Here is a 26,207-nt window from a genome sequence, read left to right on the forward strand (position 1 = left end):
CTTTCAGTCATACCCTGCTATAAATTAGAGAACCTTGACAAACATGTAGAGCACAACAACTTTGGGATCTTCACTATTTGTGCAAATTAGAAACAGAAATATCCAGAAAAAACATTTGGCTTAAGTGGTTTTTGCTTTTGAGCATGTAAAATATTGGGAAGGTAAAATTGCTCATAATTTATTTCTTACTGTGCTTCTTTTCCCTGCCTTCCCCAATCCCTAAATCCAGGCTAGACAAAGAGAAAAAATGAATGAAGAGCATAATAAACGTTTGTCTGATACTGTTGATAAACTTCTATCTGAATCTAATGAGAGACTTCAGCTTCATCTTAAAGAAAGAATGGCTGCCCTGGAAGATAAAGTAATCGTGAATGTTATGATTGTTGCTTAAATTGCAATAGCAGCTTTAGTAGAACACTTTACCAATTTATCGATGGACATTAAGCCAACTGTGTATGGTGAGATAGAGAACCAGCAGAAGAGCAATATACATAGTGGGGAAATCTAGTGTTCGGTTATGCTAGCATTGCTGCTTTGTTGTTGATAGAGAAACTTCTCCAAGAAATATACTATTTGTGTTAAATGTGCTGAAACACTGAGTTGAGATTACTGCTCTGCATTCTACTGTTCTAAGTTTTAAAGCTTTGGATTTTTATTATTCACTATTATATTTTGTATTTTGTTATAAACTATCCTGGAATCAAGTGATGAAGAACTATATGTAAATCTCTGAAATTTTTATCTTGCTTAAGAGGAGAGGGGCAAGGGTAATATTTTAAAACTTTAAAATGTTAAGAATTTTGAAAGGTCACATTCTTAAATTCCAATGAACTGAATTTTATTCCAGAATGCTCTTCTTCGTGAAGTTGAAAATGCTAAAAAACACGTCGAGGAGCTTCAAAACGAAAAGGTATTGGTTGGAACAGTTACTTTATTACCATGTCATGCATTTGAAAAATTCAGATGTGAGAATATATATTTTTTAAAAATAAAGAAATTACCACTTTTGCTAAATAAAATATTTGCTTTGATATATCTTTATTCCACTAATTATTTGTGGCAGTAATTATGGGCCACTAGACAAGACTATTTCACCTTCCATATGTTCCAAAGTTCATTGCACCACAGACCATGCTGCAGCAATCAAGGATCACTAATGCATTGAAAGCATACATATTTAATGGATTCGTTTTGTAAATTTAGACTTAATCACTCCTGGAAATTGCGTTTTTTTCCCCTTTACAACAAAGATAATAAACTTCCACTTTGGGAGCTTAATTAGGCCCCCAACAATTTTTTAGGCCCCCAACAATTTTGGTAGCAGCAGCAAAAAGAAAAAATGTAGTAGACCCACATGCTGGATTCAACATATGAACCCCTCCACAGTCATCAGATTGACCATATGAGTGGAGAGAGGGCTATAATCTCTACTCAACCAACCTGTATGTATCAGTTGAGGAAGAGTAGCGCTGTGTGCATATGCAAGAGTCTGGGGTAACCAAACCCACTGCTGGCATGTGGTGAATGTGGTCCTTGAGTCAAAACAGATTAGCCACTCCTACTTTATAGGAAAGCAGCTGCTACTTTGGTGGGGATGGGGAGTAGAACCCAGCCCCCTGTTCTTGGACATAACCCTTCTCATAGAATCATAGAATCCTAGAGTTGGAAGGGGCCTTGTAGGCCATTGAGTCCAACCCCCTGCTCACAGCAGGAAATCCACAGCTAGAGCATCTCCCGCAGATAGCTGTCCAGCCTCTGCTTAGAGACATCCAGCGAAGGGGATCCCACCACCTCCCTAGGCAGTCGGTTCCATTGCCAAACTGCCCTTACTGTCAAGAAGTTCCTTCTAATGTCCAATCTGAATCTACGTTCCTGCAACTTAAAACCATTAGACCTAGTCCTACCCTCTGGGGCAGCAGTGAACAAATCTGTACCCTCCTCTATGTGACAGCCCTTCAGGTACTTAAAGAGTGTAATCATGTCGCCCCTCAGCCTTCTCTTCACCAGACTGAACATGCCAAGTTCCTTCAACCTTTCCTCATAAGACTTGTTCTCCATACCGGCTATCATCCTCGTTGCCCTCTTCTGAACCCGCTCCAACTTGTCTATATCTTTCTTAAAATGAGGCGCCCGGAACTGAATGCAGTATTCCAGATGAGGCCTGACTAATGCAGAATATAGTGGGACTATTACTTCCCTCGACCTGGAAACTATAGCTCTGTTTATGCAGCCCAAAACTGCGTTTGCCTTTTTTGCCGCAGCATCACACTGCTGGGTCATGTTCAACTTACGATCCACTACAATTCCAAGGTCCTTCTCACACGCACTACTGCTAAGCCGGGTATTTCCCATCCTGTACCCGTGCATTTTGTTTTTGTGGCCTAAATGCAGAATCCTGCATTTGTCTTTATTGAATGTCATGTTATTAATTTCAGCCCAATTTTCTAGTCTATCCAGGTCCCTTTGGATTTTATTCCTGTCTTCCATTGTGTTAGCTATCCCTCCCAGTTTCATATCATCCGCAAACTTCATAAGGCTTCCCTCCACCCCATCATCTAAGTCATTGATAAAAAATGTTGAAGAGTATCGGCCCCAGGACAGAACCCTGTGGCACTCCACTTGAAACCTCCTTCCAGTCCGAAGCAGAGCCACCGACGACCACTGTTTGAGTACGGTTTTCCAACCAGTTGTGAATCCACCTGACAGTATTTCCATGTAGTCCGCATTTGACGAGTTTGCTAATCAAAAGGTCGTGGGGGACTTTGTCAAACGCTTTGCTGAAATCTAGATAGATGACATCTACAGCATTTCCACCATCTACTAGGCTAGTGACCCTGTTTTGCTAGCTTTGCTTAAAGTTATGGAATACCATAATTATTCAGAACTATTCTAGAAATAATAAGCAAATGAGATATTTGAGTCACAAAAATTTTATTTTTGAATTTTTCACAGAAGCGGGTCTTAGACTCTGAAATTCAGAACTAATTTTATGAGTAACTTTGCATGATTATGTTTTGAAAAAAAATGTAGAATGGTAAAATTTATCTGAGATTTTGGTATCTTATTTTTCTTTATAGGATCAATTAGTACTAAACATTGAAGCAATGAGGACTGAAAATGACCAGATGAGGATCAGAGGCCCTTTACTTCATCATAGGTATTAATGAAGATACTTCTTTGCTAAATTATAAAGTATTGCTACATTAATGCCTGCATCTAATTTATTGACACCTTTGACAGAGTGTATCTTATTAATGCTGAATGTGGTATCTGCTCTGGTTTCAGTCGGCCACATTTGGGTAGTGTACCAGATTTTAGATACCCAATGGCACCGTCAGCTATAGCTGACAATCAAGCGGATTCCTATAGCACTTCAGTGTTAAGGCGTCCACAAAAAGGACGTTTAGCAGCTCTGCGAGATGAACCTTCAAAGGTAGGAACAATTTTTTGTTTTTAAAATCACTCTTGAAATAGCATTTTTAACACTCAATTTTTGGTCGTAAGATCACAAGAAACTTATGGAACTGTTACATATGTGGTCAAAACAAGTTCTATATTAAAGCAGGTCTGAAGAATATTTTATTTATTAAATTTATATCCCGCCCTTCCTCACAGAAGGAGCACAGGGCGGCAGACAAAACACTAAAAACACGTTAAACCATCTTAAAAACAGACTTTAAAGTATATTAGAACAAAACATCTTCAAAAATATCTCTTTATAAAAGCTTTAAAAACACCTTAAAAAGCAATTCCAACACAGACGCAGACTGGGATATGGTCTCCACTTAAAAGGCTTGTTGAAAGAGGCAAGTCTTCTGTAGGCACCGAAAAGATAACAGAGATGGCATCTTTCTAGTATTTGAAGGGAGGGAATTCCAAATGGGTAGGTGCCACTACACAAAGGTTCATTTCCTATGTTGTGCAGAACAGACATCCTGATAAGGTGGTATCTGCAGGGGGCCCTCACCTGCAGAGTGTAGTGATCGACTGGATATATAAAGGGTAAGACAATCTTTCATATATCCTGGTCCCAGGCTGTATAGGGCTTTGTACACCAAAACCAGCACCATGAACTTGGTCTGGTAGCTAGTGGGCAGCCAGTGCAATTCTTTCAGCAGCGGGGTGACATGTTGGCAATACCCTGCCCCAGTGAGCAGTCTCAGCAGCACATTTTGCACCAGCTGCAGCTTCTGGACAAACACCAAGGGCAGCCCCACGTGGAGTGCATTATAGTAATCCAGCCTGGAGGTTACCAGTGCATGGACAATAGTGGTGGCAGATCAAAAGCAAATTGTGTCATAAACTGTGCCCTATAGAAACAAAGTTTTATAAAATACTTGTTTTTATACCTGCATCTTTAAAATGTGTGGGTTGTTTCCAATGCTGTCCTTCCATTCACAGAAGGCTACTTGATCCAGCAGAAGCTTGCTTCCATGAATGGAAAAGAAAGGCTTATTCTGAAGCCCTCCCATGCTGTTCTGGAGGGTTCTTCCAAACCCTCTGAAGCAGATTGGAGGTGAGGCAGAGAGGGGCTGCAGAGGGAAAGAGGAATTGTCCCACTCCAAAATCTTCCCCCCTTGCATTCACAGCAGCCTCTGCTGGATCAAAGGGTTATCCATAACTGAACAACAGGCAAGTACAAACAAAAAAAGGGGGACAAAAGAATAAAAAGTAGGAAAATGAGCAAAAAACATGGGGTGGGAAAAGGAGAAAAAATACTGGGTGGGAAAAATAATGATCCATCGTATTTTAGTCCACTTGGGTCCTTCATCAGGCAAATTCAGATAAGTAGAAGTTCAATCTGAATTTCCCCAATAAAGGACCAGAGTAGCCTGAAATGCATTAGATAATCATTTTCTTTTTTCTAGCCCATGCTTTATGAACAGAATGACTCCACTGGGTACAACCCAGTTTTTTTCTTCATGAATTAAACAACGCTATCTGGAACTGTTTGACCTGCCTTAAAACATTTTATTTCTACTATCTAGACTTAATGACCTGCCATGTGCATAGATTATACAGACTTGTCCCTTTAGTCCACATAGGAAAGCAAGCTATGTGTGGATTTCTTTCTGGATGGGGAGCTGTGTAGATTCCTGCATCTAGCACCAGAGTTGTGCATCTGGTTCCAAATACTGGAATTTGATTGTTTGTGTACAGTAGTAAAACAGATGGTGTTGCTGGCTTTGACACTGTTGTTCAGTTGTGGCAAGATGGATTACTTAATTTAGGATGCCCTTCCCTCAGTGCTGATCACTGTTCGGCAGCTAGAATGAGGCCATGACATAAACAAAGCTCTTTAAAAAAGCAAACCCAACTCTTGAAAGCTACTAGAGAAACTTAAGTAATGCAAGTATCATTTGTTTCATTTATATGTATATATTGCGATATCTTGATTTTTGACTATATATTTATATAGGCCTTGCTTGATAGAGATAATAATAATAAATAATGCCTGTGAATATGATATCACAATGTTTATTATTTGGGCTTTACTGCATTCTAAATATTGCTGTTGATAGATTACTGCAGCATGTAAATGAGGTAATATTAACTTTATTTTCTTTATTGTTAATTGGAGAGAAATGTGCAATTAAAACTGGGATCATGTGTATTTAACAGGTTCAGACCCTTAATGAACAAGACTGGGAGCGTGCACAACAAGCGAGTGTATTAGCCAATGTTGCACAAGCCTTTGAGAGTGATGTTGATATTTCGGACGGTGAGGATGACAGAGAAACTATATTCAGCTCAGTTGACATTTTGTCACCTAGTGGTCAGGCAGATGCCCAGACTTTAGCCATGATGCTTCAGGAACAGTTGGATGCCATCAACAAAGAAATTAGGTATAGTTATAATTGTATCATTAACTTAAAGTCCAATATTTGACGTTAATTAGAATTTGTTCTTACTGTAGGTTTAGTGTGCTTAGTCTCATTTCTTTTAGTTCACAGAAGCTATAGTATAGATGTGTATAATTTAGACAATGCTCTTTGTCATTTGCCAAAAACCAATGTGATTATTTCTCTCTGCTATAGTAGTAGTATGGTTTCTGCCAGTGCCTTGAATCCTTACTTTTTCTTCATGAAGGATCCCTTCCATGAACACACATCACCTGTGAATGGAAGCGCCTTCTGCTCCCAGAGCAACAACTCAGGATCTGTTTGATTTCTTTGTGAGTTTTGAATTATTTGCCTTAAAGACAAGCAGCAGATGATTCTTCATGAAGAAGAGCTTATAGGAAACTAAATGTTCCTACCTAGCTTTAATAGAAATTGCCCCCCCCCCAAGTAAGCCACTTTATCTACTTTTATGCCTGTGTGTTTGTCAAGGCAGTATTTAAGGCTAGACAATAGGTATACTAAGTGCAGTTCTGAATGGTGATGTAACATGCCCAGAACAATGGGAAAAAAGATTTGTGTACATTGAGCATAGCAGTAGACATGGAGGAGGAGGAGGAGGAGGAGAACAAAACAAAACAAAAATGAGATGTGAAAAACACACATACAGTACTAGGCTAAATAACTTCACTGCTTAAAAAGAAACTGCTGTATATGCAGCTTCATGAGTGTCAGTGCATGTCTGAAGTGTCCATTGATCTTGTATTAATAATTAGGGCACAGGTACTTTTTGCAAAACTTTTCAGGAGCAGCAATTTTTCAGAGATTTTTAAAAAGGGAGTAAAAATATTTATTGATCAAGTGAGGACAGTACAGTATTCATCCAGGAAGGCAACTTTCACACATTCACCCTCCCTACAGCGGCCACTCCCCCTTCCCAGTCTCCGAGGGAGATGGATGTGGAGAACAATTGTGGGAAGTGGCATGGAGGTTGCAGGAGGAAGGGTAAATCTTCAAAAATAGCCTCCCTTCCCAGTCTGCTCATAGGTCTCTATTAGATGAAAGAGTTTTCTGTCAGTGGAAGGATAGTGTTGGACACAACCCCAAAGACCACCTATTCAGTGGTATTCAATAGTAATACCATAGCTTTTATTAGGACATGTAAAGAAGCACCCTTAAATAGTTAACAGTTATCCTTTGTAATAGACCTCCTCTTGCTGTAGCTTTAGTTATTGTTGAAAATAATGATAGTTGACTGCTTGTTTGGCATCCATGTAAAATGGCAGTGAAACGTTGACAAAATTGTATAAAATTATTTTAAATTGGCAATCAGTTGAACATAGACAAGCATATGGGGACATAGGGGCTTTCACAGCAAGCCAGCCATATTTTGTTAACTGTTTTTTAAACTCTAATTTAAATGACAGTTTGCACAGCACAAAACAATTTAAAGGCAAGGGCCGTTCTTTCCATTCATGCTATATTGCTAAACAGAGCTCCAGAGGCTCCTTAAATTAATCTTATGATTCCATTTAGTATTTTAAGGGAAAACAAGGAGCATTGACAGTATTTTGCAAAATACATATTTCAACTGCTTTCTTATTTGCTTTTTGTTCTGTCTGAATTTAATATGATTCCTCCCTCCTGACATACGGTAGGGGTCCATACACATTTCTACACAGGTCCACTGTTCTGCTTGTTTTATCTATTTGGTTCTGACTTGTGTCCCTCTTTTGTGGCAGATAATTTACAAAAATGTAATTGCATCATTTTTTAAATGCTCTAGACTGATACAAGAAGAGAAGGAAAACACTGAACAGCGAGCAGAGGAAATTGAAAGCCGCGTTGGCAGTGGGAGTTTAGACAACCTTGGTCGATTTCGGTCAATGAGCTCTCTTCCTCCTCCCTTTCCTGGTGGCTCCCTTTGTGGCTCTTCTCCACCTGGCAGTGGACGCTCCACCCCACGACGAATGCCGCATAGTCCTGCTCGAGAAGTGGACAGACTAGGCATCATGACACTAGTAAGTGTCTCTGTTTTCCTCCCATCCCCATAAGAGAAAAACCCTGTGATTTGTTCTAGTATTCCCCACTTTTTCCATGTGACTTGTACTGTGTGGTCACTTTTACCTGGAATTTCAAACTGTTTCTATGTAAAACATTTCCAGGAATTTTTCCCAATCAGACCCTCCTTACGGTTCTGAACTTGGCAGCATATTTATACCAAATGAGTTCTGAAAAACAAAAAGCTAAAAATAAACTAATTTGGCCATGACCACATTTTTGGGATAGACAAGTGTTCTGTTTGAGCAATGATTTCATGGATAGCTTAAACTGAACATATATCTTGCCTTCTCTCAGAGAACATTTTATAACTGCTAAAGTCTTCCCCATGTGTTAATGCTTTCTAGTTTGAATAATCAACAAGTCTGCTTTATCTTAATTTCTCTTCTTTGCATGCATCTGTCAGCCTAGTGACTTAAGGAAACATCACAGAAAGGTAAATCTTTAGCCATTAACTTGTGTGGAGTCTTGAACAATAATGTTTTGTACAGTGAAATTGTGTTTTTTAAATATAAATAGTGTATTTGATTAGCATGATCGAAAAGATAGAAATAATACTATGCAGGAGGGTTCTCCATGCCTACCTTAGTGCTGCTTGTTTGTTCACCAGATCTGCCCATCTCGCTGTACTCTTTCCACAGTAGCACTGCCATATTAAGTGGAAGTGGGGAGGAATAAGGATATATAATCCACATACTTGCCATTCGAAAGGTAGCCTTCCCTTCCAGTTCAAGACCTATTGTGTTTTGTGCATAGTAGGCATTTCCAGTTTTCATGTCTGATCATCCCCTTTCTCTCCCTGCAGCAGTAGTACAAATATCCAAACAGGCAAGGATTCAGTCTTGTGCTTCAATGTTAGGCTCCTGCCAAAACAAAGTGGGAAGGACCCTGAGCCATGCCAGAAAACAGTACATGCATACCATCAGCATTTTGAAAAAAAGTTCAAATCACGTCCTTGGAAAAGAGAAATCTGGTGAAATACTCCTCTGAATTCTAGCCGTTAACTTCAGAATTATTCTCAGATTCCATCAAAGCCTATTTCAGAGTTTTGTTTAAACTGCCAGACCTTAGATAATACAAAAACTTAGTTTGCATAGAACAAGAAATTGTATCACCACATCCCTAAGCTGCATAGTTTTCATGTTGTTTTCTGTGTTGAAACAAACGATCACATCCGTTCATATGTAGATATGACAAACGTTGATATTTGGATATTCTGCCTCTTAGTTGGAGATGAAGGAATACTTAAATTGCATTCATTCTTAGTCTCCAGTTTCTAGAGAAGAAGTTAGAGATGACAAGACTACAATAAAATGTGAGACCTCACCACCCTCTTCACCTCGATCGCTGCATTTGGATAGAGCCTATAAGGGAGCCTTGCATACAGTGAGCCATGAAGATATAAGAGATATAAGAAAGTAAGCAATTTTAAAATAAACTAGAATTAAAACTAGAGAATAACATCCTAGGCTATGTTTCTTAACTTAAAATTGGTATATGATTATTTTTTAGCATCATTGGATGGAGATTCCCAACATCAGTGACTCCTTTGCTGGTGCACTCCTTTCCTGCTTACAGCCCCTACTGTCTTAGGCTATGTGTTTTCTCAACTTCCCCTTTCTCATTGGTCCATGCTTTCCTCAACTTCCTTTCTTCTCAAGGCTTCTACTCCCTTTATCAGTTCTTTAGTTAGTTAGGGCACAATCCAACTTGTTGGAGGCTGGCTTTGTTCAGGCGCTGCTGGGAGGGGTGGATGCTGGCTCCTTCTACCACCCCTTTTCCTGGCATATTGGCTGCTGGGACAGAGGGCCACAGGACTGAGCCAAATGGTCTCAGGATGCAGCCGAGCCCCCTCCCCTAGTTCCACCCCCAAAACATTCCTTTTTCAGGCCTTCTGCCAGCTCCACTTGAACCAGTCTCAGCTGAGCTGTCTGGGCCCCACTGTACCCAAATGCTGGTAGAGTGCCACAGCTGTGCTTGTTGGGGGAAATTCTGCCTGCAAAGCCCAACGGCAACAACACCCTTCCTCCTCTGCCGCAGCTCTACCGCATCCTGAAGCCCCTCAGCCTGACATATCTACCAGGTGGATTGTGCCCTTAGTTACAGCATTTTTTACCACCAATTAAGAATAAGTTCTCTCGGTGGTGTACTTTTTATTTTTAGAAAAAAGCCCCATAAAATATAAAAAAACAAACAGAAAATCAAAAACAAGTTCATATTTCTTGGCCTTCTGGGCTCCCTCTCAAATTTCAGCATCTGTGCCTCCTGCATCCTATTCCTATTTAACTCCCAAGCTCTAAACTTCTTTTATATATTTTTTAGATTTTATTTTATTTAATACTTGCACCATTCATAAAACTACCTCAAGGTGGTTCACAATAAAACATTAAAATACAATAAATAAAGCAGGAACATGGTCAGGATAAACTCAATACACTTGAATTAATGATCAGCAAAGGCTTACGAGAAGAAAGAAGCTTTTAACAAGTGCCAAAAACCAAGGATAGTAGGTGCTTGCCTTATCTCAAAGGGGAGGTTGCTCCATAGGCTAGAAAAGGACCTCTTCCTGGTGGTTGCAAGATGGACCTCTGCAGGATGTGAAACAACCTGGAGGGTCTTGCTGGAAGATTTTTAGTGCAGTATGAGAGAAGATGTTCCCTCAGATGACAGTCCTAAGTTATTTATTTAAGTATTTATATACTGCCCTCTCACAAGACATCAAGGCAGTGTACAGCATCATAAAAACATTTTAAAACAATCATTAAAATGTTCTATGGCTTTGTAGGTAAATACCAGAACCTTAAACCTTATCTGGTAGCATATTGCACCAAGTGCAGTTCTTTTAAAAGTGGTGTTGCATGCTTACAGTAAGCTGCCCTAGTCAGCAACCTAGCTTGCTGCATTTTGTGCTAGCTGCAGCCCCCACAGAGATATTACAGTAATCCAGTCTTGAGTTTACCAATGCATGTGCCACTGTGGCCAGATTATCACCATTCAGGAATGGTACTATGCTGGTAAAAGGCTCTTCTAGCCGTTTGGTCCTCCAGTGACAATGATGAATCAAGGAGCACCCTCAGTACCCCAGTCCTTCTCTTTCCTATGCCAACAAACATCCCTTTTTGTCCTTAACATTTTTTGAAAAATCTTTCACTTATTAATTCTATAATATTTTACTTACCCTATAGAAGCTTAGCTATTTTGTCAAGTCTCTGGTTGACATGCTCACAACATACATAAACTTCCTGTGACATTATAGCATCTGTACCAGTGACTTGGAGTCACAGGCAAATAGCAACTTCTAGTTTTAAGCTTATTTATAGAGAGCGCCCTAAAGAAACACTACCTTCTAAAGAAGATGCTTAAATATGAAGTTTTAAGCATGTTTACTAGGGAGCATCTTTCTTTAAGACCAGCTTAATTTAATAAAAAGAAACTGACAACTCAATCTAGCTTTCACTTAAACCGTAGGTTGCTCTCCAAAGTTTGGCGTAGCCAGGAAATGCATTGTGAAATTAAAATGTGTGTAGTGCATATTTTTGTAAGAGTCTTAACTGTTATCTGTTCTACAGTTCCACAGGTTCTCAAGATGGACAAGTAAGCAATCCCAGCAGCAGTAATAGTAGCCAAGATTCCCTTCACAAAGCCCCTAAAAAGAAAGGAATCAAGTCCTCAATTGGGCGTCTATTTGGCAAGAAAGAAAAGGGTCGACCTGGACAGATCAGCAAAGAGAGCTTGGGACAAGGTTGGTGCGTTATTATACCCAAAGCAGAAGGCTGAGCAATTCTTAGGGTAATTATTGTATAGGTATAAGGTAAAGAAAGATAATTCCTAACTGTGTGAAATGCAGATTACATCTACCTCATGTTGCCCTAAAAATATAGGTAGCACAGGCATAACAGGAAGTTGGCTCCATTGGATATGCAGATGATTGTCTAGACCAGCCTTTCCCAACCAGTGTGCCTCCAGATGTTGTTGGACCACAACTCCCATCTTTCCTGACCATTGGCAATGCTGGCTGAGGCTGATGGGAGTTGTGGTCCAACAACATCTGGAGGCACACTGGTTGGGAAAGGCTGGTCTAGACAAAAGTGTGAGATATTAAATTTGAGGCAGAAAGAGTGTGATCCTTTCAGATCTGAACCTTAGTTAAACATGTACATTTCTTTGATTGCTTTTCTCATCATCATTTTATTTTTGTGCCTCCTTTCCACAAAACGTGCTCAGAGCGACTTACAACAAAATGAACAGCAACTATAAAAACAATTTCATAATAACGAAAATAATAAAACAGTAACATAGCAGCAAATGTCACAGCGAACACAAAACCCTTTTTGATACAATAAATACAACATTACATCTGTTAGTAGGCAACTTTACACTTCTCGACAATGCAGCAAAAATAAAAGGGAATTAGACAGTTTCAACGTTGTTCCTAAAAACACCTCACCCATGATGTTATTCAGAGTCCCACTCCTGCAATAACTTCTTTACAAGCCCTCCTAAGGCAGGGGGTGGTGGGGTAGCTTGAAACACCCCACCCATGATGGTATTCTCTTTTCTAGAATACTACTGCTTCTTAGTATTCTTGCCTTGTGGAATGCATAGCAAATGCCACACAATTAAAAAGTGTTTCTACTACTGTGAATAAACCTGACCCTGGGTGAAAGTCCAACTTCAGAATATCACTAAATAATATGAATTTGTGTGCCAAGTTGAAGATTTCAATTCTGTACACATGGGTGTGGGGAGTAAGCCTGTTTGATCTCAGTAGAACTTACTTCTGAGTAGACATGCATAAAATTGCGTTGTAGAGGTATCTTTTTAACACTTTAAGCTTCATGTGTTTGCTACTTTCAGTTCCTTTTGTTACTTGCATTCCAACCATTTCATTCTCCTGCGACTTCCAGGAGTCATTCCAGAAGCTTTGGGAGAGCACATCTCCTTGAGCAGCAGGCTGGGTCCAATTATGTAGATATTCTCCATAGGAAGGGGCTCTCTTCTCCTAGAGCAGCCCTGCCTAGTGACAGTGAAGGAAGGATTTTTGTTTTCTTTCTTGTAAAAACAAAACAAAGAATCTTCCTTTATAACACGTCCTAACTAGAAAGCTAGGCTTTAGCATCTCTTATTCAAGGAGTGCACCATTGGCTTGAGCCTCACTGCACTGAGAGCCCAAAGTAGTGACCAGTTGCTCGCTTTTGGTTATCCATCTGGGTCAGGTTACACCTCCACCAGTGAATATGTCAAGGAGAACAGGGCCTTACACCACATCCCACAAGAGTCAGGTCATGTGATTCACAGATATTGTGAGATTTCAGAACCTATTTCTAACTACTTAATACCCATGTACAGACAATACTAATCAACATAAACACCTAAATCAATATAAAAATAGAAATAAGAATCCAGTGATAAGCGGTGTAATGTTATGGATCATGCAAAGCATGCAGAAGAAGATTGTCCACAGTCAGTTCTTTTGTGTGATGGTGTGTATCTTTGAAGCTATCAAATAAATTAAGGCAGCTCTGTACATTGTTGTAGAAAACCCTACTGTTACTCCAGTATTTCCTTCAGTAATCATAATGGTTTGTATTTAACATAGTGCTAAGGTGAACATTCAGATTTCTTGTGCAACTGAACATTCTCCCCCTCTCCTCCCCCCATGCTCCTCAAAGCTTTTTTGGAGTTTCACCATCCTCTGGAGCAGATTTGGGGATGGCTCAGGAAGAGGATGGGGGAAATTTCCATTGTGCAAGCGGACATCGTGCTTCTTACACAATTATTTAGTTGAATTACAGCCCAATACACTGAGGTTCCCTGTTCATTGTCTACTGATAAGTGAAGGTTTACTGTCTTGTGAACATACACAATTGGATCCTGAGTGTCACTTTCACAAATGAAAGGGCTCCTTCTGCTTATTAGAAGCAACTGGGATTATTGAAGTCTCCCTGCTGGAGAAAGGGTTTTTTGCTAATTCTCTTTTCAGCCCTTATCACTACCTCTCATGCTGCTCTCGAAAATCTTCCAGTCCCCCTAGAACAGATTTTCAGGAGGAAGAGCAAATTGGCTAAAATTGCCTGCCTCCGTCCTGCTGCCTTTAGTGCAAGTGGAACTTTGCTTTGTGTAATTCTGGACCCAGCCCAATGTGCGCATAAAACTTTTAGACTGTTGCATTTCAAACAAACCTGTATGCCAAAATAATTGGAAATAAATGCAGATGACACAAAACATTCATACTGTAATTCTCCTGCACATATAAAGATGATCTCAGGTTGGTGATGAGCTCCACCTAGTGGCTGAATGCAGAAAGACACTGATCAAAGTACAGCAGTCTTCTAGTCTTCCCTTGGCTCTATCAATCAGTTATCTTTCTTCCTACACCTGAGTGGTTTATTGTGTGCTCTCTGCTCCTGATTACCTGGCTCAGGCCTGTAGAATTGTGTTTGTTCATTGTTCTGTCTGACTAACATAAGGGTGCATTCTCAAGGTTCCAATACCTTCAGAACTGATATTATTCCTACCACTTCTCAGCACCCCTCACCTCTTATTACCTTGTCAGCTCAGATGCTTCAGCAACTAAGGGAGATGTTGTGGACAGATTTCTCTAGGAAATTAGCATTCAGATCTAATCTAGCAGCATTGCAGCATCCTCCCTCTATACCTATGCAACCTCCAATTCTGTGTCATCAGGGAGCGCTGCCAACTCCACAGGTTGTGCATCTGCATGACCACTTACCAGCACAGCCTTAGCTCATCCTGCATCTCCCAATCCACATGATTCAAAATGAGAATTGGCAACGCATTTGCGCTTTACTCACTCTAGAGAGGTTCATTAGGATGCCCATGCAAACCCAGACCAAGGCTTGCTTGTTTTGGATGAGGAGGAATGGAGTGGTACCTCTGACTCCAAGGAGATAACTTCCAACTGCATATTTCAGGACTTACACTACCTCCCTCTGCTTTGTAAGACCTTGGAGACCTTGGACCTGAAGGATAAAGATGTGACTCCAGCTCTTTCTTCATCACAGGTCTCCACTGTTTGTCAAGGTCATCAGCCTAAGTCTAGAGCACTGAAACTACCTTCACTATTACCTAAAGTTCTTAAGTCCAAATTTGACACTCACTTCAAAAGTCCGTGGCTAGAGCTAACAAGCATTATGTTCTGGAATAACAATGGATGGATCATCTTTGTCTGCCGCTAGTGGATGCCCCCATTAGGGGTCTCGTAAACCCTTGAATCCCAAGGATGTGGATGCCCAACTTAAATATCTCATGGACCAGAAGATGGACATTGGGCTCAGGGTACATGAGGTCAGTGCATTGTCTGTCAGGGTAGCAACAACTGTGTCTGTGTTCGCAGGGCTTACTTATTGTGGTTAGAGGACGTGTTGGACACTCCTCAGCAGGATCCAGCTCAAAACAGAAAGTGTCTCCTAAAAGTTTCAAGGACAGTGGGATTTATGGCAGATGCCTCCATGGACGCCATGCAGTTCACTGTGAGAGCTTTGACAACAGGGGTCTTCACCAGGATATTCCTCTGGCTCCATCTCTGGGAGGTGGATGTTATAGCCCGTACAAATCTGATATCTGAGCCATATGTAGGAGGCAAACTGGTGGAGATACAGCATTGGACCAGGTGTTAATAGAGTCCAGTGATAAGAAAAAGGTGATGCCGTCTTCCAAGAAGAAAGAAGATAGACTTCTTGGAGAATGTATCACCCATATTTTCCTACCCAGTCCTTTTGTGGTTTCAGACCCACAGGTGGGAGTAGAGAGGTCCATACTTCACATCCCTTCTGGTACCGCCAGTGCATCAACAACAGGGGCCGTCAGCAATCTTTGATTCAATTTGGAGTGGCCGCTCCATGGGGAGGCAAGTAACAGTTCTGCTGGTCCTCCCTTTGCAGTGGGAGGACATCTACAACTATTTTCCCACAGTTGGCAACTTACTGTGTTGGACCACCGGGTTCTTCAGACTCTGAAGCTAGGGCTCTGGCTGGAGTTCATATCTGTCCCCTCCTCCATGTTTTGTACCCTCTCCACTATTGTTTCACCTGGCCAAACAGGTCAGGTTTTACGAAGCCATAAATCATCTTTTGCTCATTTTGGCAATAGAGGCCCTTCCACCTGAGGAAAGATTTCAAGGCATCTAGTCAATTTTCTTTGTGGTCCCCAAGAAAGATGGGTCCTCCTGGGCAGTACTGGATTTGAAATTTCTGAACAAGTACATCAAGTACTGCAAAGGTGGATGGAGACCCTCATGCCCATCAAGGGGGGGGGTCTCCTCTCTTCAAAAGACCTCAGGGAGGCATATCTTCATGTGTCCGTATGCAGACACAACAGGTGTTTTCTGAGATTTGTGATCAACAACCATCACTTTCAATACAGGTTCATGCCGTTTGGCCTTTTATCAGGCCCAGGGTTTTCATCAAAATTATGGTGACCTTGTTGGCTCACCTCAGACTTCAGGAGGTGCACACCTATCCTTACTTGGACAACTTGTTAATTCACTCCCCTACTCTTCCAAAAGCATGAGAAGACACCCAGGTGATGTTGGCATGTCTGAGGGATCATGGATGCTTGATCAAGAAGGAAAAGAATCACCTTTGTCCAGCCAGGTCAGTTCAGCACCTGGGAGCAGTCTTGCACATGGTGCAGGGAACCTTGTTACTGTCTTTGGAGAGAATCAACAAAATTCAACAGGCAGTAACTGCGATTCTGAAGGAAGTCTTGGTGGATCTAATGCATCTGGCATGAGTTTGGGGCCTTATGGCCTCAGTGATACAGACAACCGTGTGGGTGTAGTACCACACCTGCTAACTCCAGTGGGCACTATTGCCCTTCCAGAACAATATTGCCTCCTGTCATCACTTGTGGGTGTTTCTGAACCAACATGTCAGGTCTGTGCTGTGGTGGGTACATGGACCCAATCTTCAGAGAGGGGCTCCACTTCAAGATCTGCCAAGATAGTGATCACAGATGCCAGCCTAATAGGTTGGAGGCCATATGCAAGGGTAATATGATTCAGGGAATGTGATCTCTGGATGAGCTCTCCTCCCAATCAGTCTGCTGGAGCTGCATGCCATATGCCTGGCTCTACAGTATTTCATAACCATCAGGTCCCTCCAGGCAGTCTTGATAAAGACCGACAATGTGATTGCCAAGGCACATGTGAACCATCAAGGGGGCACTAGATCAAGAGCACTACAGGAAAAGGCATCATCTCTCCTCACTTGGGTGGAAAATCACCTGAAGTCGCTGGTAGCAGAGCACTTACGAGGTGTAGAAAACATGAAGGCCGATTGGTTGTCAGGAACAGGTTCTCAGTGGGAAATGGAGACCACATCCAAATGTGTTCAAAAAGTTCGTGTCATGCTTTGGAAAGGTAATCATAGATCTGTTTACGACTCACCACAATCATCAAGTAGAAAGATTCTTCTCCCGATACATGGAACCCTCAGCAGAGGCCACAGATGTGCTCTCTCTTCATGGACTCCAGGTCTACTGTATGCATTTCCTCCATTTCCACTTCTGGCTTCAAAAGGTGTGAGAAGAGAAGACAAGGGTCCTGTTGGTGGTGCTGTACTGGCCTCGCCAGCCATGGTTCTCTGAGCTTCTCACTCTAACAAATTTTCTCCATGTCGTCTTCCTCTCAGGAAGGACCTGCTTTCCCAAGGATGTCTATACCATTCAGGTCTGGAATGGCTAAACCTTCATGCCTGGGTATTGAACAAAAGCTTTTAGTCAGATCAGGTCTGTTGGAAGTGGTGGTGGATACCATGATGGCATCTTGACTTTCTGAGGCTACATGGAAGGTTTTCTTGGCTTGGTGCGCAAAGACAGGCATCTGCCCCAAAAGGGCAGGCATACAAGATGTTTTGGCATTCTTGCAAGATGGCCTCTCCATGGGTCTAAGACCAAATACAGTTTGCTGACAGGCCTCTGCATTATTGTTGGTCCTGTCACTTTCTCCGTACAAACTGCTGGGCTCCCATCCTTTCTTTAAGTGTTTTCTGTGAGGAGCAACCATGACAGCATCTCCAGTTCAACATCATTTTCACACCTGGGACTTGCATAAAGTTCTAAAAGCAATTCAGAGACCCCCCCTTTAAACATCTGAAAACGGTTCCTCTTCGTTTGCTATCCTTCATTTTTTTTCTGGTGGCTATCACTTCAGCCCACGGTATCTGAGCTCAGCACTCTTCATGTAGACAGACCCTTCTGTACCTTTCACAAGGACAGAGTGATCCTGCAGACTGTTCCTTCCTTTCGACTTAAAGTTCTGTCATCTTTTCATTGCCAGCAAGAACTTATTCTACCTATCTTCTGTCCTCCTCCGGTTCATCCCACCGAAAAAGCATTGCACTCCTTAGATGTGTGGAGGGCTTTTAAAGTATATATATCTAGGATGAGGGCCTTCTGTCAAATAGATAGACTGTTCATATCTTTCCACCCAGCTTCTCTAGGGAAGAAAGTTTACTCCTCCATGCTATCACTATGGCTTATAGCATGTATAGCATTGGCATACACCTCATTGAACTTATCCCCCCCTAGCATGGATTGTAGCTCATTCCACCAGGGCTGCTGCATTTGCACTTAATGCTCCTCTAAGGGAGGTATACTGAGCAGCTATGTGGACTACTCCAAACACTTTCATTAAGCATGATAAAATCTACCTGTATGGCTCAGCAGATGTAGCCTTTGGAAGAAGAGTGCTACAGCATGTTTTTCCTCAACAATGGGCAGCCCAGCCTTTAACTCCCACCCTTCATGGGTCAGCTTGGGTATGCTCATCTGAGATCATCTTTACATGCACAGGAGAAGGACCTTTGGTCTTACTGTGAAATGACCTTCTACGTGCATGTAAAATATTTATCTCAGGGCCACTCCCTTCTGTGGGCTGGCCTGGTGAGGATCTATTGTCTTATTCTGTGTATTTTATGTTCATAGAGGAGAGTACATTTGCAGAAAATGTGTATACTTAAAGGACATTGGCTGTTGTATGACTGGCTTGTCATTGGAGAACTGATTGATAGAGCCAAGGGAAGACTAGAATGAAAATGGATCAGCATCTTTCTGCCTTCAGCCACCAGGTGGAGCTTATCACTTACGTGCACTTAGAAGGCAGTTTCACTGTAAGACCAAAGGTCCTTTCTGCTACATGCTAAAGTAATTTCAATAAGTACATGGCAGGTTTTTTAATCCTTGCAGTTAGTGTAATGGAAACAGACGGTTCAACTCAGGATGGCTTGGGACTTGGAAAATTGGGAGGACAAGCAGAAAAAAATAGAAAACTACAAAAAAAGTAAGTTTTAACACTTTCTTCTCCTTAATACTGATTTCTAAACAGTGAATGTTTTACAAATTTTTATCTCAAGTTAGAATTGAATTTTCCTGTTATCAAAAATCTCATACCAAGAAAACACACATAAACCTGATTTTTTCATAGCTTTGTTAAGAAATGCATCTTTTGTATCTTTACTACTGAACCTTTAAGAATATCTGTGAATGCAAAATGGCTATAAAGGGTTGTGCTGTCGTTCTGCTTGTGCAATAGACTTCCACTTGTACAACGGAACTTTCCTCTCCTCTCCTTTCCCCTATAGGCCCTCACACATCCTCAGAATCTGCTCCAGGAGTTTGAGGGATCCTCTGGGGTAGATTTTGGGGGGCAAGCAGGGAGGGGAGAGCAAGGAGAAGTCACATTGTGTGAATGGAACGCTGCTTGTGCAGCACTGAATACAACCTAATATGACTGGCTTCTAGTCCTAAATACCTCTGTCTTCATACATTTTTTCTCTAATGTGATATGTGGCTTTGGACTGAGAAAGTAGTATGCTCTTGAAGAAGACTTGAAAACTTCAGAGGAAAACTTCAGAGGCTGGAAGGTTGCATGCAGGGAGCAAATTACGCCAATTCTGTAAGAGTTCTGCTGACTCTGAGTTTGTTTCTGAGTGAAATTCAGTGTGCTTATACCAAAATTTTAAAAGCCTAACTGACCTAGTTCCAGAATACTTGACTAGCGTCTTGTACCATACAAACTGTCTCTAAAGGTTAGGATGTAGTCATGATGCCCTATTATGGGTTCTACCACCAAGGGAACTGGGATTGTCATCTGCTAGGGATTGTGCAGTCTCACTGGAGGTGCCTGTTTTTGTGTAGCTCTCTCCCAAGGGAAACCCACCAGATCTACACCCTTAGGCTGTAATCCAGTGCATGTGTACTCAGAAGTAAGATCCATTGAATTCAGTGGGACTTACTCCCAGGTAAGTGTGTATTGGATTGCAGCCTTAATTCTGATTAGAAGGTTTTTTTTAAAAAAAAACTCTTTAATTCCTCCCAGTCTTTTACATTTCTGTGCTGAAGTTTAACAGCTGTCTGCTGTTCATTTTATCTGTTTTATTACATGCAACATTGGGTATAGCAATGCTAAGGAACAACCATAAGTTGAAATAATACTAATTTGCTGGTGCAGCAAGTCTTAGGACCTGAGTGAATGATATGGTTGTGGGGAGGGGATTGTTAGAGGAAATCCATTTTGTGTTATACTATATGTAGAAAAATAGATGCATTTTTCATTTTGTCAGTGTGCTTGTCTATCCATGTCCTGTTTATCTTTTTGTTCTTAGTACACTACTGTGCACTTTGATACTTATTTTTATAACCTAGGTGCTTTTTCAATTTTAGTTTTATATTTTATTTTCTTTATTTCCTTTAAATTTTTTCCATTTGATGTGGTAGTGCAAAATCAGGGTAAGTTGATTTTAATTTAACTTAAGCAGACTGTGGATGTGTAGAGTGTTGGGAAACACTCTTATTTAAAGACAGACATTTCTTATTTAAAGAACATCAACCTTTACCTTTATGAAATTTTTTTCTTGCAAGATGAATATTAAAGAACATTCTGCTGAAACACTTTCAGCAAAACCCTGGTAACATCTTCATGGATTAGGTATAATTCATGAATTGTACCATAATTTGTCAGTGTCTTGTCAAACATCACTTTAATTTTTGGAATGTGATTGACTTCCGGGAAGGGTGACTTAGCCTGTGCCTGCTTTTGAGACGGGCTCCTGCCTCAAAAGAAGCTTATTCAGATATATCAGTCAGTTTTTTCTTTTTTTTTTGACTGATTAAACTTCTCCCGGGTAGGGAGAAACGAAGAGATTAACCTCAAAGCCTATTTTTGTTGGGACGACCAGATCTCATTAATTTATGGGACGAGGTCCAGCCGACGAAGGTGGGACGGATTTTCAACAGCAAGCTCTATCTGTTAAAGCGAACGTTCATCTTATCTTCTAAGAGAGAACGCACTAACAGGCAAGCACCCTTCTTTCTATATTTTTCTTTTACTTGACTTAAATTGTTGCTGTTTAAAAGAGATTTGCCAGATTGATCGGTTTTTGATATCTCACTGGGGAGCCGTAACTTCTCTCTGCTACGCACTAATTAATAGCTTATCTCTGTTTTTGTTGCAAAAAGCTGTCCTGGATTTGCATTCTAAAGATACACACAGAAGAGGGATTTCTATTCCAGATTTTTATTTTGAAAAATATTATACTGTTTTGAGACTACTCTCTTTTTGGTCTATTTTATTTTGACGAATCTGTTTCTTGACGATTGCCATTAATTGCTTCGATCCTGGGAACTGCATTTTGTTTACTTAACCATTGGAGAGATAAGGCTGTCTGCTCTGTTTATACTGTGATGTCACCAAGTTTGGAGTATTAACCCAATTGTTGCTGAAATAAGAAGTGGTTTTCCTATATTTTTCTTTTAAAATGGCAATTAAGAAAGTGGCTGAGAATCTGGAAATAACTATGTTTCAGAGAATAATGAATGAGATTGAGATAACGAAAATTGAATTGAGTAAAATGAAGCAGGAGATTAAAGATATAAGGGTCCCTGTGAGAGAGGTGACCCTGGAAGGGGTCCCTGTGAGAGAGGAGACCCCGGAGATTGGAATAGGGGTCCCTGTGAGAGAGGAGACCCTGGAGACTGGAATAGGGGTCCCTGTGAGAGAGGAGATCCCGGAGATTGGAACAAACGTGGAACAGGAACAAGATTTGGAGTCTATGGACTTTAGAAATAAAATCTATTGTTTGGAACTCAATGTTATCTCTGAAGAAATTAATGAAGATTCTAGAGATAAAGTTATCAATGGCATGGATAATCTTCTGGACTGGAATGATGTGATGGAGCCCAATATAGAGAAAATCTATGGAATTAACTGCAGCCATGTGACAATGGAAAAACTTTCAAGAGATGACCCAGTGTATTTTGAAAAAAAGAACAGAGATATGATTTTACAGCAGTATTTCAGCAACCTATTCAGAATGGATGGCAAGAAAATATTTGGGATAGAGGTAATTCCCATCAGACTCTTACTATATGACTATGGCTTTGACAGCAAGATTATTATGGAATACTGATAATGGAAGATTGGATACTGAAATTACTGGACTTAACAAGACTACTGAAGATGGAAGATGGAAAATGGAACTAATAGGGACAATAGAACAATGGCTACTGAAATTACTGAACCTAACAGATTCTGATGTGATGGATTAATTGAAATGTTTATTTTGACTATGGTTATGACAATAAGATTATTATAATTAGTAATGAGATGGATTAATCGATATGCTTATCTGGAAAAAAAAAATTGATAGATATATTTCTTAAAGAATTGAAACCTCTCTTTGACTTTTTGTGGAAAGAATAAAGTAATGTTTATGAGATTTGATGATTAAGTAAGATAACTACTGGAGGAAAGTGATTTTATAATATGACTTAAGAGACAGGATTGCTATATATTATAGACTTATAACTGATTTGATCTTTGACAAATGGGAAGTCAATATTTTACTCTTTATTTTTTATTTTTTTATTTTTTTTCTTCTTTTCTTTTTTTCTTTTTGTTTAACTATTTTTGATTTTGTTTTTTGTCTTTGAATGTTTTATGATTTTGTCTTGTATGTTTTATGAAAATCTGAATAAAAATTATTGAAAAAAAAAAAAAGGAATGTGATTATATAGTTCTTACATCACACAATTAAGCTTCCTGGCATTTGATTTTAAACTGTTTGAGTTGCTTTTTTAGAAACTATATCGCACTACTGCACTTCTGTAGATGTGCCGTTGCCAATCTTACAAAAGAAGAGTAAATATTTGTGCTTCTTTATGTTTAGGCTTCAGAGTTAAAGCAGCCATGTTCCTCAACGCATCTGTCGTTACACTCCCTGGCACTTTCATAAGTATTTTGTTCCTCCACAGTGTCTAATGTGTATTTTGAAAATGAAGCTTATGCTTTAGATTGAAGAGCATGCATTCATGGTTATTAATACGATAAGGTAGAAAATGGCTTGGTCCTCTTCTGCTTTGTGTTAGAATTTTTGTCTCTTTGGGGGTAATATATGTATAAATATTTTAGAGCAATACTTTTCAACCTGTGTTCAGGAACCTTTGTCAGTGTTATAAGAGTTCTTCAAGAAGATCACTAATAAACTTCCCTGACCATCTCTTTAGAAAGCACAAGCCAAAAGAGTGTTACATGCATTCTGCAGCATTAGTTTTTAACTGGTGGGTAGGCACTCAAAACTGGCTTGTAGTCCAATCTAATGTGTGTTGTGTCTGGATCACAAACACCCCTATTCTACAACTATTTTTAAAGAGAAGTAGAAAGGTGGGGGGAGAAAAGCAGGAAGAAGTATGTGTAGTAAAAATGAAAAGTGAAGTAGGTTTGAGTTAACCTAGAAAGTTTGAAAATGTCTGCTTCAGAGAGCAGAGTGACTTGGATTGTACTGTTTATAGTCTCTTCTTGGTGGGTCTGCACAGAAAACAAAATCTTGAGTTCTGTGATGGAGCTTTGCAAGAACTGCAGAATGGATCCCTGAAGGAATTTGTGTACCAGTCTGAATGGTTACATTTTGTGATGTAGATTTCTTTTAATATTATTAGATGATACTATGGAAATTATTGTGTAAAAACATGGAAGGCAGGTCACTTTTCCCAGCATATCTGAGTAATATTTTTAATCAAACATTAATATATAGAACATGTGGAAACATAGGTGAAAAGATACTTTTTATTAATGCAGAAATGATCATGTTTGCTTCTTTTTTGAAATATTTTTCAATATCACTGCATGGGTTGGGTAGAGAGAAGTTTTGTTAGGTATTTAATTTGAAGTTTGCTATACCTTTTTAAACTGGGCCTACCATATCTCTTAGGTGCGTTGGCCAAAATTAATATGTCCAAATTGTTGTACAACATAATAATTGGTGTGAACCTGCCAAAATAGAATTTACTTAAATTTATTTGTCTATGTGTCTCTGAGAGTCTGTGGTTACTGCTACTAACACCTTTCATATTGGGGCTGTCCAAACCTTTCCTGTGGAAAGTACTCTCCACTACATAATGGCACACCTAGCATACCTGTTCACCAGGGATAGCCACCATGGTGCCCTCCAGATGTTTTGGACTCCCAATTCCTATCAGCCTGAGCTAGCATAATCAGTAGTCGGGGATTATGGGAGCTGTAGTTCCAACCTCTGGAGGCACCATGTTGGTTCTTCTGCTGTACATGATAAATAATTTAGGCCAAGAACCTCAGGCCAAGTGTGATGCATTCTGCTTTCCAAAGGACTAGCACAGTCCATTATTCTGATGTTACTATTCTGCTTACCTCACGCAGTGTGCTTGCTATGCTGCTTCTCTCTTGTGACTATTGTGCTGTGTTCATGGAATTGAAAAAAGGAGAAAATTGCTGAAGGAAAATCAGTGAATCATAGATGCTGAAGCAACCACTTCACAAGTATATTTTGCTGGGTTTTTTTAGGCATGAATTGCTTGAGGAAGCCCGGAGGCAAGGTCTGCCTTTTGCTCAATGGGATGGACCAACGGTGGTTGTCTGGTTGGAGGTAAGGAATCTCTTTACAATAGTGAACTCAACATAATATGGCTTCTAACCTGAAACTTGTAGGTAATTCAAATTTTCTACCTGTTTTTCTCTTTGCTAGTTATGGGTTGGGATGCCAGCCTGGTATGTAGCTGCTTGCCGTGCAAATGTGAAAAGTGGTGCTATAATGTCAGCTTTATCTGATACCGAAATACAGCGTGAAATTGGAATCAGTAATCCTTTACATAGGTTAAAGCTGAGACTTGCCATTCAAGAGATTATGTCACTAACAAGTCCGTCTGCTCCTCCTACATCAAGAACGGTAAGTTGGACCAACAATGATGTCACTTAACTGAAGAAAAACTAGTGAATCATTTAGAATTCTCCTTTTGCATCAGATAAATATTTGGACAAATATTCTAATAAAAGAAAAATTAGGTTGGGGAAAGTGAGAAAATAAAAGTGAAATGAGCAGTAAAAACAAATTTGTAAAAGGTTAGGGTTAATAACTACTAAAAATGATTACTGTTTAAAAACTGGCATATAGTTAGTATTAAACTGAGGAAGAATATGCCAGTCAATTTATTTATTTCAGATATTTATATCCTACCTAATATTCCAAATTTCTGAGATGTGTTTGGAATGTTAGCCAATACTAATATTTTTAACTGGCCATTTGTTACTATCTGCCTTTTTTTTTTTTTTTTGGCTTGGTGATGATATGTAAATCAGTCCACAATTCTGCTTACCATGACAAGTATCCTTTCTCCCTTTTGGTTAGCATGACAAGCATCCAGCCTCCCAAATTTGGAGCTGGAGAAGAGGGCAGGTATCATCCATACAGTACTGCTCCTTTTCTAAGGTTCTCCAACAACCTTGGAAGCACAGCAACAAACAAGCTCCAGTCCTCCTCTCAGTTTAGAGTATATTAGGATCATAGCCCAAGTGTAGCGGAGATCCTCACATGTTTCTACCTCTGCAGAGGAGGGGTGGGGCTTGTCTTACTCTGCTCTTCCAAGACTCGTGGAGTACCTCAGATAGCACAATATAGTTGTAGGAATCATAGAATAGTACAGTTGGAAGGGCCTTCAAGGCCATCAAGTCCAACCCCCTGCTCAATGCAGGAATCCAAATCAAAGCATTCCCGACAGATGACTGTCCAGCTGCTCTTGAGTGCCTCCAGTGTCGGAGAGCCCATTACCTCTCTAGGTAATTGGTTCCAATGTCATATGGCTCTAACATTAGGAAATTCTTCCTGATGTCCAGTCGAAATCTGGCTTCCTGCAACTTGAGCCCATTATTCTGTGTCCTGCACTCTGGGATGATTGAGAAGAGATCCCGGCCCTCCTCTGTGTGACAGCCTTTCATATATTTGAAGAGTGCTATCATATCTCCCCTCAGTCTTCTCC

At 40.2% G+C, this 26,207-nt stretch overlaps 1 protein-coding gene and 1 long non-coding RNA gene across 12 annotated transcripts in view; one reads left to right on the plus strand and one right to left on the minus strand.

Moving 5' to 3' along the window:
- PPFIA1 (PTPRF interacting protein alpha 1) overlaps positions 1-26,207 on the plus strand; it is a 112,268-nt gene that overhangs the window by 49,807 nt on the left and 36,254 nt on the right. For 10 of the 11 annotated variants that reach the window (XM_061610697.1, XM_061610695.1, XM_061610696.1 and 7 more), the window contains 11 exons: positions 230-361; positions 848-910; positions 3,078-3,157; positions 3,286-3,433; positions 5,623-5,846; positions 7,627-7,861; positions 9,168-9,319; positions 11,471-11,643; positions 19,110-19,203; positions 24,739-24,820; positions 24,920-25,120. In XM_061610697.1, coding sequence (XP_061466681.1) covers positions 230-361; positions 848-910; positions 3,078-3,157; positions 3,286-3,433; positions 5,623-5,846; positions 7,627-7,861; positions 9,168-9,319; positions 11,471-11,643; positions 19,110-19,203; positions 24,739-24,820; positions 24,920-25,120 — 1,584 coding nt within the window. Of the gene's footprint in view, positions 1-229; positions 362-847; positions 911-3,077; positions 3,158-3,285; positions 3,434-5,622; positions 5,847-7,626; positions 7,862-8,307; positions 8,338-9,167; positions 9,320-11,470; positions 11,644-19,109; positions 19,204-24,738; positions 24,821-24,919; positions 25,121-26,207 lie in introns of all 11 variants that reach the window. The other variant, XM_061610705.1, reaches the window with a different exon arrangement.
- Positions 6,522-12,481, minus strand: LOC133377190 (uncharacterized). The gene is made up of 3 exons (XR_009760643.1): positions 12,349-12,481; positions 8,486-8,764; positions 6,522-7,823 (listed from the first exon to the last, which is right to left on the minus strand). It is a non-coding gene; the product is annotated as an uncharacterized LOC133377190 (long non-coding RNA).

The sequence above is a fragment of the Rhineura floridana genome, chromosome 2 (genome assembly GCF_030035675.1).
Source record: "Rhineura floridana isolate rRhiFlo1 chromosome 2, rRhiFlo1.hap2, whole genome shotgun sequence".
NCBI classification, from domain to species: domain Eukaryota; kingdom Metazoa; phylum Chordata; class Lepidosauria; order Squamata; family Rhineuridae; genus Rhineura; species Rhineura floridana.